The sequence below is a fragment of the Lepidochelys olivacea genome (assembly GCF_965140295.1).
Source record: "Lepidochelys olivacea isolate rLepOli2 genome assembly, chromosome: 9".
Taxonomy (NCBI): Eukaryota; Metazoa; Chordata; order Testudines; family Cheloniidae; genus Lepidochelys; species Lepidochelys olivacea.
Window position 1 is genome coordinate 31,981,420 of NC_140419.1, and position 16,677 is coordinate 31,998,096.

Genomic DNA, 16,677 nt, shown 5'->3' on the forward strand with positions numbered 1-16,677 from the left:
AAAAAACAACAGAAAATTGTTGTTCAAGGCAGCAGCCTAACTGTTGCAAATGGGTACTGGGATCTTAAGGTCACTTCTAAAATTCAAGCCAATGAAAACCATGTGCATAGATGAAAAGATGGTCATGAGAGAAAAAAAAAAACAAGCAAAAAGGGCAAACTTACCACATATTTTAAAAGCATGCTATATACTATGAGAGTGCGCGATAATGATACCCACACCAATGAAGTAAGGTTTATCCTGTCCTATTTACAATACAATATTGCACTGCCCCTTTTATCCAGAGGGAAAAACTAGATGAATGTACTTTTAAAGCTATGATTACATTCCTTTATTTCTATAAAGAATGTAAGAAACCGATACTTACAATTTTCTATAATATGAAGCATTGGCAACTTTAGCTGAAGAGTTGTATAACACATCCGACACCAAATATAATCTTGCAATCTACAACAAAGAGCATCCAAATTAAGACCAACTTTTTAAAATTTAAATTATGCTGTGACAATACTGTGATATCTTGGGATAAATACAAGACATGCAAATTCAAGAGACGTTGGTCTATTTTAAATTAAATTAAACTAGCTTGATGCCAGCTTTCCTTTTCTATGTTTATAATCATTTTCAGCAAGAACAGTCATCAGAACTTTAGTACATACATTTGCTGTATAATCGTATCGGGTAAAGATTAGAATTCTGATTTGTTTTTCATATTTATGAAAACTCACAATATTCTATTCAGACAGTGAAAAGGCAACCTCCCATCCATCTATGCCCCCCTGTACACAAGGCTAATTTAGAAGGAATGGAAAATGTGAAAAGTTTTGAATGGAAAAATACTAGGCAAAGAAAGAATAAGAATTTGCTTGAACAAAATGGCCCTTTTCAGAAGAATGGAAAGCCAACTTCAAACTCTGGTTTTAATATAGAAACTCAGTATCATCTTAAACATGGGGAACAATGCTTTTAACTGCATGCACCCATTATAGAGAAAGGTCCCCTAATTATATATAGTACAATTAAAGAAATTCTTCATACCTTTTTAGGAAGAGGAGTCTTCAGAATGGACAATGACTCAGTAATGCAGTCTACAATTTCTTCAGCAGCTTCAGCATTATTAAGACAGAAAACCATTGCATCGCCAATATCGTTCTTACGAGGCGTTAATCCACGCAGGATTTCCTCTAATTTGTCTCTCTGCCTAAAATTTCACAGTTTTTCACATTTTCATATAAATTTAACAGCACTTTGCCTATAAATTTCTAATTAAGCTTGTAGAGAGACCAACTTGTTTAGGGCCAAAGTAACCTTAATATTATAATCTGTTATATGTTTTCAGTGATTAAGATATACATATTCATTAAGATGAAAACCTCTTAAACATTAAAGACAAACTAGCCACTAAAACAGACCAAAGGCTACTGTAAACTCTCCTCTAGTCTACGCCAAGTTATACCCTATTTTCAAAACTGTACATATTACAAAAAGAAAAAGGAGTACTTGTGGCACCTTACAGACTAACAAATTTATTTGAGCATAAGCTTTCGTGAGCTACAGCTCATTTCATTGGATGCATGCAGTGGAAAATACAGTGGGGAGATTTTATATACACAGAAAACATGAAACAATGGGTGTTATCATACACACTGTAACGAGTGAGATCAGGTAAGGTGAGCTATTACCAGCAGGAGAGCGGGGGGACCTTTTGTAGTGATAATCAAGGAGGGCCATTTCCAGCAGTTGACAGGAACGTGTGAAGAACAGTAGGGGGAAAAAATAAACGTGGGGAAATAGTTTTACTTTGTGTAATGACACATCCACTCCCAGTCTTTAGTCAAGCCTAATTTAATGGTGTCCAGTTTGCAAATTAATTCCAATTCAGCAGTCTCTCGTTGGAGTCTGGTTTTGAAGTTTTTTTATTGTAATACTGCGACTTTTACATCTGTAATCGAGTGACCAGAGAGATTGAAGTGTTCTCCAACTGGTTTTTGAATGTTATGATTCGTGATGTCAGATTTGTGTCCATTAATTCTTTTGCGTAGAGACTGTCTGGTTTGGCCAAGGTACATGGCAGAGGGGCATTGCTGGCACATGATGGCATATATCACATTGGTAGATTGACTCGGTCTGAACGACCCGCTGATAGTGTGGCTGATGTGATTAGGCCCTATGATGGTGTCCCCTGAATAGATATGTGGACACAGTTGGCAACGGGCTTTGTTGCAAGGATAGTTTCCTGGGTTAGTGTTTTTGTTGTGTGGTGTGTGGTTGCTGGTGAGTATTTGCTTGAGGTTGGGGGGCTGTCTGTAAGCAAGGACTGGCCTGTCTCCCAAGATCTGTGAGAGTGAGGGATCGTCCTTAAGGATAGGTTGTAGATCCTTGATGATGCACTGGAGAGGTTTTAGTTGGGGGCTGAAGGTGACGACTAGTGGCCACAAGTACTCCTTTTCTTTTTACAGATACAGACTAACACAGCTGCTACTCTGAAACACATATTACAATAATTATGTTGGTGAAAAGAAAGAACAAATAATGAAATAGAAGTCCACACATTGGCTTTTAGCAACATATGGGGAAAAAAGGTTGGCAAAATGGAAGATGTTTATAAGGAGAGAGACGTTAGACCCTATTTTCCTCTCATAATAGTGTAACAAGTGATTCAATTACATTGATTTCAGTAAAGTTATTCCTAATTTATGTCTATATGAGAGGAGTATCATGCCTGTGATTTTCAATCTTTCATGAGGGTTTTGGATACAAAAGGGTATATGCAAGAATACACTTATTGTGAACTCTCTTTTGTGTACAATAGTCTTAGAATTTGTTTATCAAATGGAAGACTATAGGGAGAATAATTTAATTTTCTAGCTTCTGTTTTGAATTGAGTTGCAGTTAACATGGCTGTTTTCAATAAGTTCAGCCACAAAGTTCCTTTTGTAACATAACAGTTTGTGCACTACTGTTGTTAACACGTCATCGCAGTTACAGCAAATGGAAGAACAGAACTTTATATTGCCCTGTGAACTAAGTTTCTCTCTGCAATTAGTAGCTATTTCATATTTTAATTTTCAGTCAACAAAATCAGTGGATATAAAATTATTAAAAGTCTATCAGATTAGAATAAAGTCAAGATAGATCAAATTCTGGTGATAGGATGATTGAACAGGGACAATATTTACATTTAACTCTTTTCAGACATCCAAAGCAGGCAATGTTTACCTGCTCATTTATTTTCTCCAGCCCAGACTCTGGAATTAAATTCACCCACCAACAGCTGGAGATAAGACACCAACAAATACTTTGACATCATCCTTCCAAACCCCCATAAATAGGGGGCTACACTGACGTAAACAGTCTGAGCACTTCTCAAGCAGTTAAACAAGCCAGGGCAAGCCAACTCAACATAATCTAAGTCAAAAGCAAAAGGTGACTAGGAATTAATCACACTAAAAATCCATGAACTGTACTAAAAACATAACAATAGTTCTAAGAGAGTTCCAAATTCCTAACATTATAGTAAAACACAATAGGATGCCTGGGATGGCATATCATACTACTATAAAAAAAACAAATTAGCAGGTAAGACATTACAATGACACCACTGAAAACACTAGATCTTTTAAATTCTTACTCCTCCTTAAGTGCACCCTTCTTGTTAGGTTCCTCTACAAACGCTTCAGTTTCTTGCTCTTCTGACATCCCATGCAGGTACGGATTTAATGGTGGTGGCCTCCAAAATGATCCATTTTTGAACATACGAAAATCTTCTGTCCTCCACTTGGTTGGAGCGTCTCCCTAAAAAGAGCAATAATATGTCACAGTGTTCCTGTACTTTATCATGTACAACATTGTGAATTATCACTAACATATTACTTGCCTGTAAAATTGAATAAAGCTTCCATCTGTAATATACATGGGCTGGAGTTTGGTTTTCAAACAAAAACCTAAGCCGGGGCAGGGAGAAATAAAAAGTAAAGCATGTTATTGCAAGTATACATTTGAAACACAATTCAAAGGAAATACTATTTAAAGAAATGAAAGGCATCAATATGCAACTCCTTCCCCTCGTCTCACTCTGGCCACAGAGCGACCCAAGAGCAGCAGAAGTAGAGTGCTGAGCCTGCACAGTGAGAGCAGCTTTGGGGAACCAACACATGGAGACACACATAAGCGGCACGATGAAAAGCAAAACTCCATTAGAGCTCCCTGAGCCACAGGACTGAGTAGGATTTTGGTAGCACAGCTACTGGACCTACAAAAATTAAGTGGCTTGCCCCATTGCAAGGGGGAGACATCAGCTTGAAGGGCTACTATAGCCCCCAGGACTACACTGGAAGTTGTAAAGGTAGTCTCTAGAATATAGTTCAGTTACTCAAGTTGTACATGAGGGACTAGAACTGGTCAAAAGTTTTTCAACTGAACAGTTTTCCACTTGTAAATGATGATTTGACAAAATCTAAACATTCTGTGGGAATATTATGGCAGGCCAAAGTGCTTTGTTTAGAATTTTATAATATAATAGCATAAATTAAGATGAAAGTTAAAACAAAGTTGACATGAAACACTTCAAACTTATTGAAATTAAGGTAAGGTTGTTTTGATTTTTCTGAATTGCAGTTTTTCATAAATTTTGTTTTGCAGGAAATTTTGAAGTTCCATTCAGATTCAGGACAAAAGGAAATTTCAAAATGTCAGTTTCTTGTGAGACAGAAATTCTGAAATTCAACCACAGATCTTATCCAATTCCTGCTCAAAGTTGATAGAAAGACTCCTAACTTTTACTGAAGCCTGGCATTCATGTAACACGTTGTGTAAAATATGCATTTTGTACTCTACTATTATCAATGACATTGAACTCTTCAGACTACTAGGAGTCACATGTCATTTGAAAGATAATTTTACTGTAGATCATCAGTAAGGTGTTGACTTCACCAATGGCTTTAATGGCATGAGCATTAGAGCTCACCGAAACAGTTTACCACTGGAAAAACATCCTTTTGACAAACCAGAATTTCACTAAATTGCACTGACATTTCATTTTTAAAAAGTTAGAAAAAAATCATGTTGAAAATGCCAGAACTGAATGTTTTGTTATTTAACAAAAATCTTCAATTTTTCATTTTGAAACTATTTTGTTTAGAAATTTTTTGGGGGGAGGAAATTTCATTTCACAAAAAATTTTGAAGTTCTGGCTTTTCATCCTGATTCAGGATACATGAACAATTAGTAAAACTCACTCATTTCCAAAATTTTACTTATTTACATTCAAGATATCCACCCAGAAGGCATCTCCTACTGCAATATTTTAAAAAAGATAATTATTAGCAATAACTGAAACAGATTCAATGTTACTACAAATTAAACAAAAATAAGCACCTGAACATTGGATTGTTGATTTCTCGGTTCATGATCATGGCTTCAAACATAGGTCCTTCACGTACCACAAACTCTATCATTCGATGTATCAATGCGAGCAAATTCCTACAACAACAACACAGTTAAAGAAAAATGGATTCAGACCTAACGCTATACAAAACTACACTCCACCTAAGATACTATAACTGTGTGCAGGAGATTATTTTGCTGTACTGTTAAAAAAATAGTATAAAAATAAGGTAACGTGGAGCAACCGTGCTAAATGAAATGATGCCTGATAAAGGTGGAGTGTGCATTTTCTAAGTGAAGCTCTTATTCCTAAACGTCAACAACTTAGCGCGCAGTCATCTTCTGCCTTAGTCAAAACTAACCTTTGCCTTAGTCAAAGCTAACATAATGATCTTAGCTATAAAAAAGGGCAACTGAACACCAAAAAGTGAACTACATCAACAAAAAGTGATCCCTGAACTAGTGCTGATACATTAAATCTAAAATGTATCATTTAGTGCAGATACATTTAAAAACTTAGTCAGTATTCTGTAGACTGTGTCTACTGTTTGCTTGCAGTACTCAAAATTAATACAAGTTATCATTTTAACCTATTTAATAGAAACTCCATCCAGCTTTCAAGCTAAAGACATACAAAAGAAAGAAATATCTGGGTGTGCAAAATTGTGCATCAGCATTCCTGACACAAACCAGGTGGAGATTTTATTAAAATTAGGCCATTAAGGAACCAACATCCTTTTGGTCAACGTTAAAGATATATGCCATTAAAACAACCCTGTACATCATTTATCAAGACATACCATTTGATGTTTCATCCATTTTGTAGCAACCCAAACTCAATGAGCCAAATTACAATTCCAAAATCTATACAGATTGCTAGATCCCATGTTGCTCCAAACAACAGCCTTAGACATTCACAGTTAGATGAATCTGTCAGATGAAAATCTGAAAATATTTTTTAATTTGAAAATTTAGGCCCGCTTAAAGACTGGTAAAACAACTCCTGCAATATGGTAGAAACTGATTTTCAATCAGAAAATATTTACTATTTAACAGTGACCTTCTGTTGGCTAAACCACTATTAAAGTAGGATGCAAATTGGTTTATATTTTGAAACAGGGCCCTAAGTTTTCAAATATAGGTCATAGCCTACACATATCAATGAGACGCTTCACGATGGAAGTATTTCAGATATGGTGCAAGCAAAACAAATGCAGCTTTACTTTTAGCTGGTTTGTGTTTTTACCCCATATCAGTTATTTAAAGCAAAACAAAAGGATATTGGCTCTTTGAACATTGTACATATATTTCCCTTTCAGTGACCCCCAAATAGGTTATAACCCATAAAGTGTTAAGTTTAAAATTTGGTAACTGTTCATAAAAGAAAAGGAGTACTAGTGGCACCTTAGAGACTAACCAATTTATTTGAGCATAAGCTTTCGTGAGCTACAGCTCACTTCATCGGATGCATTGAGCTGTAGCTCACGAAAGCTTATGCTCAAATAAATTGGTTAGTCTCTAAGGTGCCACTTGTACTCCTTTTCTTTTTGCGAATACAGACTAACACGGCTGCTACTCTGAAACCTGTTCATAAAAGAAGATACAGAATTACTTCATTTGTGTCTCCATGTACCGAAGTGCTTAATATGATTACTAGGTGATGACTATTTTATTTTTTACCGTCTTAATAGTTCAAAGCTCTCACAGATGTAAAGTTTTTAAGCGGACAATTTTTTTCCACAAAACTAAAGAATGTAATGAAAAATAAAAACTGAAGACTAAAGAAACAAAATCTGTCCCTATAGCTTTAGAAATTGGCAAATGGTCTGAATTATGTATTAATTATTACTAGGACTACTTTCCCTTCATATATCACACAAAAGACCAAAAGCAGTACTTCAATTAAGCCCTACCTAGAACTCAGGGGTTTTTTGCATACTAATACATTTGACAAGCTTGGAAACATCCTGCAGAAAACATACTCAACATAATTCTGCAAGCCATTTTATTCAGTGCAGTGTTCTGAAAGTTCAAGTAGCAAGAATGTTTCACAATGTACAAACTAACTGTATTTGAAAATATCAGTGTAAAATTACAATTAGACTTTCAAGCCTCCTGATGCTGATAAAAATCACAGATTTTTAAGGTCAGAAAGGATCACTATGATCATCTAAACCAACTTCCTGCATAACACAGCCATGGAAGTTTACCCAGCAACTCCATCATCAACTCCATTAACTTGCGATTGAACAAGAGAATATTTTTAGAACGATATCCAGTCCTAACTGCAAGACTGAATATGATAAAAGATTTAGCACATCACACTTCTGAAAAGGTCGTATCACTCCTAATATCTACAGTGAGAATCCAATACTTTAAAACCAGTTTCTCTTGCAAAACTATGAAAATACAAACAGAAAATCTTCAGTGTTTAGAATATATGCAATATTAAATATTGTTCAAATCAACAGGAAGGAAACTGGCTTTACAATCTTAGGCCCCTAATCTTGCAGATATTTACACATTATCTGTAATCATGTGACTAGTCCCACTGAAGTCAATCACATAAATTAAATGTTTGCACAATAGGGACATTGTATAGTATTTTTCCACTACTGGCACCACTAATGTCACTTCAATCAAGTTACCAACAGGAAACTAAAAAATGTTGAATTTAAAGTTATTTTCTAATACAGTTCAGTTAATATCTGAGGAGTACTCCTCACCATGTGAGCTTTCAAAATGCTGCAATACATAAAATGGGAGCATAGTTTTCTCTGAAAGCTAGTTGCACTACACACATTCCTAGTTTAATACTTGTTTTACTAACCAATAAATCTTTCTAAGTCTGATTTTACAGGCAAATTCCTGCTGGCCACTATAATTATCCCACATCACTGTTCAAAAGTTGCACCACCCTGAAATTTAGCAAAATTTACCACTGTATTTGAGTATACTGTAAAATATGTTTATACTACTGCCTTAAACTATTTTTACAAAAGCTTTTATACAAAAAAAATAGGGGCTATTTTATGACAATAAAAACAGTGTAGTACAAAAGGATGATAGTTTAAAGTGCATTATTTAAAAATGTCAATTATTGTAAGTTGGCCAACAAAAAATGTCTTTCAGTTACAATAAAACCACATTTATTGGAGCCGATCGTACCAATGTCTGGTCAAAAACTGTATACTTTCCCAATCCATCCCATGATGTTTTCCTGGTCCCCCGCTGCCGCAGACAGTTCAGCTGGTGTTGCTCACCAAGGCCAATGTCAAAGAGAATTTGGTATTCTTTTGTGCTATTTACTTTTTAAACCAGTGTTGTGTTCCTATGTTTGGGAAAAGGTTTTAGCTTAACTGAGCAAGGGTATACCTACATCAGTGCCTCTACTGCTACACTAGTGTGAGGCCAAAATTAAATACATACTCCTTGCATTACAGAACACCCTTTTCCACCTGATTACATATCTAGTTGACTGCTGTGTGTAAAATTTTAAAAAAGGGTAACTTAAAGCTCAGTTAATAGGGTCATCTGAACCAGCATTCTGAGTTATATGTTCATAATTCAGAAAAGAAAGCAGTACTACATTAGAAACAGAAATGTTATAGACCTAATGTATTCAAGTGTTAATGGCAAGACCTACAAAATTATCACTAATCTCAAATGCTTCTCAGACTAATGTTCTCTGATGAAATTACACAAACTACACCTTTGTATTCAACTCTGGCTGCTGAGAATCATAATTCTGTTCTTCTCCACCAAACAAAAACTGCTGAGGTAAATATTAAATGTGACATATAGACTGTAAAACAAATGAATTTCCATTATAAGTAGTATGAAAGAACCATTGCTCAGTCAAGCCATTACCTTTTCCTCAACATCACAATTTTTCTTTAAAATTCCGAAGGGGATATTTTCTATATTTAGATCAGTAATAATAAAGAAAAACATGTACCTTTCTGTTGGGATAACCACTTTGACTATGGCTTGCGACAGAGTCTGTATATGAAGTCACATCAGATAATAAACATAGAATATGTGAGTATTGTTAACAAGTAACAAGCAAAAATATACATATGCATTGAAAATACTACACATCTATCACAAGATTTGCAGGCAATCACTGCTGGAAAGTTATAACTAAGCAATTACATAAAAAGCAGATGGTTGTGTTCAGTGAATCACAAAAGTTCACTAATTGCAAAGTATTAGAACATTCCTGTCGGAATGCACGTCAATGCACTGAATAAGTACTACACTGAGAATAATTAAGGAGTTTTGATTTATGAAACAATTCTCAACTATTTGACCTGGCTCATACTGATTTTTGCTACTCTGTTCCCAAGCCTTTTAAAAAATAACCCTATCATTTAAGTGTCATTCATTAAGGAATCAACAAATTCTTACAAATGTAAATCAAATTGGTTTGTGTTTAAAAAAAATACTTACCCTTCATTTTTACTGTCATAACTAATGTTCTAAAAACCTCTGAAACTATTCTGACTCCAGAACTATCCTCAAATACTGACTCAATATCTGAACTTACTAGCAGTCATCTAGTCAAAAGAACTATTTTATGAGCTCATTCTAGTGTAAAAAATAAGCTATCTGAATTCAAATGTAGCATTTGCTTTAAAGGAAATAATTTAGATACTGCAAATTTGGCAGCTTACAAAAGGGGGGGACGTAGGAGAAAAAAACCCAGGGAGCTTGGAGGGGGAAAATGATGGCCAGATTTAAAAGAGTAATGAAAATAAGACAAGGCCCAATACCATGGCCTAATGTACTCAGACAATGCCTCAGGGATAAAGGTCCCTTGGGCTAAGGCAGGGAACAGCTCAGTTTGTGTAGCTAAGGGCTGCCAGAAACAGACTGAACAATGCAATTCTATAAAGCCATTGAAAAAGACTACCATAGATTTAATATTTAAAATTAGATATGGCCCAGGGTACATTTTTAAGTTACCTTCTCAAAATCCTCCTTGTTTTTTGGTGGTGGTAACATGGGAGCATTAGGGTTCTTCAATCTCTCTCTAGGCTGAGCATTAAAAGGCAGTCCTGATGGAGGTGGTGGGAGGGTGTGTTCCATCATGGAAGGTGGAATGTATATTGGGTGTGGTGGAATCGGTACAGCTTTACCCCAACCTAGCTTCATTTCAAAGGACATAATCATCTTGCCTGCAAAAGTGAAAGGTTATAGTTGATAAAACTGAAAGCTATATCAAAGCTGTGCCACTGTTTGCAATGTTTCATTACGGCTTTTGGGCCTGTGCCTGCCTATACTAAGGTTAATCTGTTTTCACTTACAGTGTATGGTAAGATTATACCAAGACTGCAGGTTACATCGTACCAAAATGAAAGCCCACTACATACTTCATTCTGGATGGTTTCAAAGTATGCCTTCAGGAGAGTAGAGTGCACATAACTCAAATATTTAAAGAACCAACAAGATCCAGGTAATCACAGGTTCTTTGCATATATACTGAACCTTAACTCTCCAAGCCCTGGTCTATACTATGACATTTCACCATGTCTGACCACAGCTGCAATCATTTTGGCTGATCCACAGTTGAATGTTGTTCCACAATCCATGTAAAACAGAATGAAACATGGTCAGCATACTATATTTAAACCCTAAATGTTGTTAGAATGGTAAAGCTTCAGCAAATATTAGCTTTCCAAATACTAGGTTTCTCCATATGGAAGTTCTGAAATGAGTATTAAACATTAAACAACAAGCTACTCCTTAAGGGAGGCCAAAGATAGCATGAATGTAGGATACAGAGAAGGTAAGACGCTCTCATTACAAAACAGGAAGTATATAAAAAGCAAGGACAATAAAAATTGTTAAATATTTATCCAAACTGGAGAATAAATAACTACCATATTAAAAAAAATCTGAAGTTTTATTCACAAACATACATTTTAATGAGTGCAAATCAAAACTGTACACTCAAATTTTAAATGCACTTTTGGAGCATGATCTCTCTTCATTATCCAGAAAGTTCTGCCAGAATGCCCTCTGGGAACTTTCAAGTTCAAAGCAATCACTAGCAGTCATAGTGGCAAAATTGAACTAACCACCACTAGCCATTCTACAGCTGGTCATATCTTCCTTAATCCAAGAAAAAATGTTTTCATCATAATATACTCACTGGCAACAACAACAAAAATGGAAATGTGGGCTGGAGAGAAAGCCTTTCCCCTCATCCCCCTACGTAAAAGCAGTACTTTAATAAGTACTTTTTCTTTCAAGGTTTATGTTGTATCTTCACTTGGCAGACTCTTCTCTTTATCCCTTGCCAGTATTACAGCACAAGGTTTGTGCATCAAGTCTAAAACTTTATGATCACTGTGTTAAATTCAATTGATTGTAATACTAAAATCAAATTGATGAGCTATAAAATAATCTGTACAGAGTTATTTAGGCCTAGTCTACACTAAAAAAGATTTGCTAATACAGTGGTACCATACTAGTAACCTAGGCCATGTCTGCACTACGCTTTTTGCAGCAAAACTTATGTTGCTAAGGGTGTGGAAAAAAACACCCCCCCTGAGCTACATAAGTTTTGCCAGCATAAGCGCTCATGTGCACAGCTGACACTCTCCTGCCAACATAGATACTGCCTCTCGTTTAGGTGGTTTTATTATGTCCACAGGAGAGCTCTCTCCCATCGGCATAGAGTGGAGACATGAGCAATCTTACAGCAGCGCACCTGGATCAGTACAGTTGTGCTGCTCTACATTCACTAGAGTAGACATGCCCCTAGTGTAGACACAGCTAGTATCAGCAAGAGTGTGCTTTCACTGGCATAGTTATACCATTTCCGCAAATGAAATAAGCTACACCGTCAAAACACTTTTTTGCAAGTATGTCTGCATCTACAATAAGATTTTGGCAAATATAAAAATGATGTAAAAATATCACATCCCTAATCAATATTACTATACCAGCACAAGTTTTAAGTATAGACCTGGCTTCAATTCACAGCTTTAACAATTTACCAAAAATAACCAATTCACTGTTAACCGTTTTAACTATTTATAATATAGAAGTATCCCTCCCACTCTCTGCAAAAATAATAATTTATAATATGGTAGTATCCTTCATACCCTCTGGAAAAGACTATTTTCACTCTCAGAGAAAAGGAAGCCATTATGAGACTTAAGTCATTTATTTTTTAAAATGGCATTTCAAACTGCACTAGCAAGTAAAAAAAAATAAAAATATGGTAAGTTTCCACCTTTTCTACGACACACAATATTTTCCATTATTTGATTTTGAAAGAACTTAATTCTAAGATACATATCTCCCAAACTTATACTTCAAGCCTCCCCCAAAAGGTAATTATGACTAGACACAATTTAAAGTCCCATTTACCATTTAAATTCTTTAATGCTCGTTCAGCATCTCTCCTGTTCATAAAGGCAACAAAACCACAGTTCCTTTCTCTTGCTCTTTCCTCATCGGTTCTTGGCCACATAATTTTAACACTAGCTAATGGTCCAAAGCGCCCAAATTCTTGACATAACATCTCTTCATTCATCTATAGGAAAAGAAACCAGAATGAACATCTAGTTACGGTTTTTCTAAGGCACCTATATCACCTTGTTATCTAAGTGTTGTGATATTATTTCTCTCAATTCTCTGAAAAAACAGGAGATTACGTAGATGCTTGGGAGTTTTCAGGGTAGTGCTGCTTATGGGTGCCATTCTAGGGGGAGGGCTCTCTTGAAAAGGAACGTCTCATATTCTGACCCAACCACAATCAGGCTTCAGCTCAGCTTGATCTTTTCCAGCAAGGAGTTCTATAGCAGAAATGCTTCCCCGGAAAACACCCTACCCTAGGTACTCGACTGTCTAAACCTGGATCTCTACAATGCCATAACATTTTTCACTAATATATAATACTTTTTTAAGTGTATAGTCTGTAACCACAATTTCACTGAGATAAAAATCTACAGCAAACTCCTGAAAGAGTTCAACTGGATCCAATGTAACTGCTGCTCTTAGTTACATGGCTAGATCCAACATTACCTGAGGATTAATGTTTCCAAGGTACAAATTCGTTGTGCTTGGATCTCCAACATCATGTGAGCCTGGTGCGTAATCATCCAGTACTAAAATGAAGAGAAGATTATTATAACCCAATGCATTAATTTAAGGGACATAATATGGTACAAATGAAAAAAGAATCTATATTACCACCAGAAGATCTGTTTCTTCTTGAAGGAGCATCCACTATATAAAAAGAGATTATGTACATTTAGTCTATACATTTTATAAAAACAAACAAACATAATAAAATGATGATTACTTACTGGAACGGCGCTGGCCATCTGAATCTGACTGAGGTGGCTCAAAACGACTTAATCTACCTTTTGTTTTATGCCTTTCATCACGCTCCTCTTGAATTCTACAAAAATGTTAAATACAGATAGTAATTATCTACAAATCAAGTTATTTCTAATAAATAATTTTTAAAATAATATCTTCTAAAATGTGATTCTTCAATATTTTGTTAGCAGTCATTTTAAAATGAAGTTAGTGTCAGTAAAAAGTATCAAGTTGCCAGTCAAAGTTTTCCACTTAGCCCACTTCTACTTCCCACAGAAATGGGACAACTGAAATAGTCATAAATGTAATCTTCCCCATTTTACCCCATTAGCTTGCCTTTTCCCCAACCTGGATGGGCCACCTGTAGGTGCCAGAAGTTGTTCAATTTACAAGATCAAGGTCTAGGGCAAAGGTTTGAAAAAAATAAGGAGACCTGGGTTCTGTGCCCTGCTCTGCCACTGACCTACCATGTGTCTCTGGGCAAGTCACTTCACTTCTCAGTACCTGTTTTCCCCTCCTACCTTTTCTCTGTCTTGTCTAAATTTAGACTGTAAGCTCTTTGGTGTATGACCTGTTCTCATGTTTGTACAGTACACAGCACAATGAGGCTCCAATCTCAGTTGGGGCCTCTGGACACTAATGTCACACAAATTAATATTCAATCATTAGAAGTTTTGCTGAATGTAGTCATTTTTCTTAATGTAGATATCTGTGTTTTAGGAACTAGAATAAGACCACCAATTCATTTCATATTCACAAACTAGCCATGAGACGGTAATAAAGTTTGGTCACTCTCAACAAGGGCTATCTGTGGATTTATAACCCAATGACTCTATATCAATTACCATAAGACTCCCATGTGTCCTTTGCACCTATCCAACCTTACCAAAACAAAACATTTAATATCATGGCATACACGTATTTTATCATCTGTGGATATAGAGCAGTGGTGGGCAACCTGTGGCCAGTGAGGGTAATCCACTGGCGGGCTGCGAGACAGTTTGTTTACATTGGCCAAGAACAGCGAACAGCGGCCACTGGGAACCCGTGCCAGCCAATGTAAACAAACTGGTTTTTGAAGAACAATTTCATTCATTAAAAAAAATTATCTGAACTGTAGATTGACCGTTGCTCTTCAATTAAGTTTATAAAAAACCTCTTCGATCCCCTGCCCACCTCCCATCCCCCAGACCATCCTGCCCTCCTTTGCACACCTTCTTATCCAAGAATAAGATATTTTGGCTGTTTTCCCTTCAGCTACAATCTGCTCAGCACACACATAGAAGCTACCACCTCCCACCCCACTCTCCACAATACTATTCTCCACAAGTCATCTAATAAAACCAGAGATCACAGGCAACATTCAGAAGCATATAAATTGCCTCTGGTCCATGGGACATGAAGTCCTTGGCATAGCCAATGAGATACGTGCAAAGCTCAGTCAAAGAATTTTCATGTTTTGGTTTGTTTAGACTAAACTGCTTTTGTATTCAATCTTCATTGAAAAAAATGGAATCTTTCGTCACCAGTATCACTCTACAGTTCCTTTGGCCACAGTGTAAGAGACACAGACACAATCAAATACTTTGTTGTTCATTATTCCGATCAGGAAGTGGAACAAGTGTACTACTGAAATACATGTTGTTTCTTTGGATCCTGAGGGAGTGAAAAGAGAAGCCTCAACTTCCTCTTTTTTATAGTATCTGATCATTTTGCTTCAACTTCCATATATAATATAACCAGTGACGGTAAGATAAAAAGTAGTACTCACTCCTGAAGGTATTCAGTGGCTCACTTTCAAGGAACAGGAAGAGCAAAAAAGCTTAAGTCCCTTCTTTTGAATGGAAGTTGCACTGAGAGCAATCTAGCAAAACAGAGGATGCCCTGATCCCAGTTTTTCTAGCTGGATATTGAAGTATAATGTTGGTGGTTGGTTGATCCAATCCAATCTCTGATCTCTACTCACCCTTTAAACTGCAAGAGCAGCTAACTGATCCAAAAGCAGTCATCCTGGGTCATCCGCAAAAGCACTCTTAATGAATATTACTCATTGCTAGTCCCTGGAAATACTTCAGACATATTGTGGAATGTAGGTTCTCCACACAGAGTTGTGTGTTTTTAGTATCTTTTGCAAAATTTAGGTCTCATTTTAAACTGAATTACATTCCTAACCGTTCTAGTTACAAGGATATCTTTCTAAGTAGGAAGATCATAGTCCACTGTTTCAAAAGCCACAATCAGACAAACTGAAACAGCTCTGAGAGATTCAACCCTAAAGAGAAAGTTTTAAGTGTCAACACTGTTAATAGTTTTGCTGATCATTTTAGCAGAGAGACTTTCAACTAATGTTGAGTCTTACAACAGGATTTTTTTTTTGCAAACACTTACCATTGCTGCTATGACCAGTTCAATCCCAGAGGTGGTAGTAGCAGCAAGAACACCAGCATAAATTAAATGGCAAAAAAACCAACCAAAAACACGACTCTGTTATCCCAGATTTAAGGCTATCCAGCAAAAGCTTGTGCCCTTCCAGAACATCAAGTTCAGTAAAACTCAAACTTGTGAAAACAGGATGTGCAGAGTTAAGGTACACACCCACACAACCTTAACTCTGCCCCCTGGAGTTGGCAATAGCCATTAGCATGAACCCCAGCTGCATTCACTGTGTAGGTGTAGCCATATTGAATGGTGAAGGAATTAGTTGGCACAGCTTAGAAGAGTTGTGATTGTGATATGAGGTTATCTGGGGGGCCATGGCATTTTGCGGGTATATGTGACCCCTCTCCCCAAATCCTGTGTGTGAGATCAAAGAAAAGAGGTGTAATATGTACCTTCAGAAATCCAGTATGCCTCATTTCAGCACTGAGTTGTGTCACTAATGAGGAACAGTAGTCCCCTTGGAGACTGTCAGCAATTAGGCGATAGATGGGTGTAGTTTGTGGGATGAATGAA

General features: G+C 36.4%; 1 protein-coding gene across 6 annotated transcripts in view; it reads right to left on the reverse strand.

The window, feature by feature from the left end:
• The window catches only part of U2SURP (U2 snRNP associated SURP domain containing), a 74,296-nt gene that overhangs the window by 22,962 nt on the left and 34,657 nt on the right, over positions 1–16,677 (reverse strand). For 4 of the 6 annotated variants that reach the window (XM_084638594.1, XM_084638592.1, XM_084638596.1 and 1 more), the window contains exons 7-17: positions 13,710–13,804; positions 13,594–13,629; positions 13,426–13,508; positions 12,769–12,934; positions 10,354–10,565; positions 9,344–9,387; positions 5,377–5,481; positions 3,878–3,944; positions 3,632–3,795; positions 1,039–1,201; positions 368–447 (exon numbers count right to left, since the gene is read on the reverse strand). In XM_084638594.1, the coding sequence (XP_084494720.1) occupies positions 368–447; positions 1,039–1,201; positions 3,632–3,795; positions 3,878–3,944; positions 5,377–5,481; positions 9,344–9,387; positions 10,354–10,565; positions 12,769–12,934; positions 13,426–13,508; positions 13,594–13,629; positions 13,710–13,804 (1,215 nt within the window). The remainder of the gene's footprint in view (positions 1–367; positions 448–1,038; positions 1,202–3,631; positions 3,796–3,877; positions 3,945–5,376; positions 5,482–9,343; positions 9,388–10,353; positions 10,566–12,768; positions 12,935–13,425; positions 13,509–13,593; positions 13,630–13,709; positions 13,805–16,677) is intronic. The other 2 variants (XM_084638597.1, XM_084638593.1) reach the window with 1 other exon arrangement.